Source organism: Spinacia oleracea, chromosome 1 (assembly GCF_020520425.1).
Source record: "Spinacia oleracea cultivar Varoflay chromosome 1, BTI_SOV_V1, whole genome shotgun sequence".
NCBI lineage: Eukaryota > Viridiplantae > Streptophyta > Magnoliopsida > Caryophyllales > Amaranthaceae > Spinacia > Spinacia oleracea.
The window spans coordinates 74,315,961-74,318,514 of record NC_079487.1 but is presented as its reverse complement, the minus strand read 5'-3'; the positions used below and the strand labels follow the sequence as shown (position 1 = coordinate 74,318,514).

General features: G+C 33.9%; 1 protein-coding gene across 1 annotated transcript; it reads left to right on the top strand.

The window, feature by feature from the left end:
• Window positions 1-1,465: 1,465 nt before the first annotated feature.
• On the top strand, window positions 1,466-1,960 carry LOC110780827 (eukaryotic initiation factor 4A-9-like). Its single transcript, XM_056834196.1, has 3 exons — window positions 1,466-1,555; window positions 1,642-1,748; window positions 1,824-1,960. Exons 1-3 carry the CDS (start codon window positions 1,488-1,490, stop codon window positions 1,958-1,960), a joined length of 312 nt encoding a protein of 103 aa, XP_056690174.1. The 5' UTR covers window positions 1,466-1,487.
• Window positions 1,961-2,554: the final 594 nt, after the last annotated feature.

Sequence of the window (2,554 nt, the reverse complement as noted above, 5' to 3'; positions counted from 1 at the left end):
ATTTGGAAATTTGATTTCAGTAATTTAATTGTTGCTTGATTTGATTAATTAGCTTGTGATTTCATTGTTGTTTGATTTGCTTCTCCTTTTGTGATGTACGTGTTTAATTGGTTAAGTGTGCACTGGTTAACTGAGATAGTATGATTGGGAATTTTAGGTTTACATTGTTGTTTGATTGAATTTAGGGCAATTTAGGACTAGGAATTTAATTTTTGTTAATTAATTTCTGATTTCTATAGGGCAATTTGTCTTTCGTTGTTTTCTGTGGCTTTGCAGCATTCACTTGATTATCATACCCGATTATGGTCCAGTTGAAAGTAACGTCAGAGGAGAAGGTATGAGTTTTGCTTTAGAATTTCGTTGATATATCCACTAAGAGTTGTGTTTAAATGTATCAATTGTGAGGAATCAGTCTGCCTTTTTGCCCACTTTTCAGCATTAGAGATAATTAAATGTCAAGCTAGTTGTTTATAAGAAGTATTGTGGAATTCCCATTCTTGTATCTAGCTCGAGTAGACTAATAAATATTGAGAAGTATCACATGAAAAATGGAATATATCAGTGAATGAATAGTGAGTTAGTTAACTGGGTGTCGATGGTATTCGGGTTTTTTATCTCTCTGTTTGTGAAGTTGACTCTTTATTCATGGATTTGTCAATTAGCTGATCTCAATCGTTTTTCTGTTCCTGACAAACATTGATATGGTCATCAATCACACTAATAATAATTTATTTTGCATACCTTGTTCGCATATGCTTTATGGTGTGGTTTCTTGTTGGTAGTTCAAGAATTCCATATTGTTCAACCTGTTGGAAACCTAGAATTACTGTTTCGATGTCATTTAAGGTTATACATAGGATGTATACAGACTTGTGAGGCCATATAAACTCGTTGTACTAAAAAAGTGAATTCTGTGATCTTTATTTGTCTTGTTAATCCACATGAGATCAATTCTAGTATAACCGAGCACCAATAAATCTACGAAGCTTAGAGAGAGTTTGCTTGTAGTTTTATGTATGGTGTTAGGTACTCTCATGCTTGTAGTTTATGATTGATTTTATAGATGTGTTGGTTTGTGTATTCTATATTGTTTGCCTAAATAATTAACTATATTAGAGAGTTCTATCATGTAATTAGATATTCCATAATATTTATTAGCACATGGTGATTGTTTAGGCCCGAAAGATCGAATCGTACCGAAACATGTAACTTGTTTCCGTATAATTACCCTAGATTTGTGCAGATGCGAAACATAGATAGCTTTTTTTTGGCACTGTTTCAATTCATTGATTTTTGTGGTCTCGTGGTAAAGCATTGGTTCTGTATTTTAGGAAAGCATTGATTTTTCATTTTTGTGGTCTCTTATGGATGATTTTCAACTGAAATAAATAGATTTTCTCGTTCTGGTTTTGTCCAAAAATCTATCTTATTGCGTTCAAAGAGTTTGGGTTTTTGTAGATTCTAATGGTTGTTTGATCAATGCAGTCATGGCAGGAGTTGCGCCTGAAGGTTCCCAGTATGATGCTCGCCAGTATGACAGCAAAATGAGTGAATTGTAAGTTGACTAGTTTGCTGTAATACATAATCTGTGAAAGTTTTATTGTTTTATCACTGATTTTCATTTACTCCATCACAATGAAGGCTTTCTGAGGAAGGAAGTGATTTCTTCACTTCATATGACGAGGTTTATGAAAGCTTCGATAAAATGGGTTTGGCAGAGAATCTTCTTAGAGGAATCTATGCTTATGGTAAATTTCAATCCTACATTCTTTTTTATTGTTTTTGTTTTAGTTATTTGAAAATGGAACTCTGTACGTTATCAGGTTTCGAGAAACCTTCTGCTATTCAACAGAGGGGAATAGTCCCATTCTACAAGGGTCTTGATGTTATTCAGCAAGCCCAGTCTGGTACAGGAAAAGTTTTTCCATCTCAGAACTCGTCTGAACTTATAAAAGAATAAAGCCTAGAAATTTGTCCTTCTTTTGGAAATGAAAACTGGAAAATGACATCTTTAACGACAAATTTTATCTGATTTCCACAGGTTTTGGATCTGATCACGAGAAGGACTTTGTTACAGCACTCCAAGCTGCTATTCGATGCATCAAGTCCCCCCAGGAGTACTTGGAACAGTACTTGGAACAGGTAGTTAGCTCGTCCATATTTTGATAATCTAGCCTCAAGTGTTTGTCGCAGCACTCCAAGCTGCTATTCTGGACTTCTGGTAGAGATTGATCTTATGGCTATATGTTGAGTATAAAGCAACTATTCGAATTTGAAATAGTTAGACAGTTCTATTTTTGTCAAACTATTTCTTTATGCATATGAGTTCTTTTAGTTTTGATTTATGGATTTATCAAGAAATTTTGAGAGTTTATGAATTTTGATTCAATGAGCTTGTGTTTGTGATAATTTATTGGATATATATCTTGTGAGTTTTTTCTTTGGGAAACTGACTGCAAGTCTGCAATGGGTTGAGATTTGTGATAAAAATGGGTCACCTTGATTAGCAACCTATAATGTATGATTGTATGAGTGTCCAGTTACGACTATTTGT

Coding starts and splice junctions, on each gene's coding strand:
- LOC110780827 (XM_056834196.1), top strand. CDS start 1,488: ATGGCAGGAGTTGCGCCTGAAGGTTCCCAGTATGATGCTCGCCAGTAT. Junction 1,556..1,641: donor GACAGCAAAATGAGTGAATT/GTAAGTTGACTA, acceptor ATCACAATGAAG/GCTTTCTGAGGAAGGAAGTG. Junction 1,749..1,823: donor TAGAGGAATCTATGCTTATG/GTAAATTTCAAT, acceptor GTACGTTATCAG/GTTTCGAGAAACCTTCTGCT.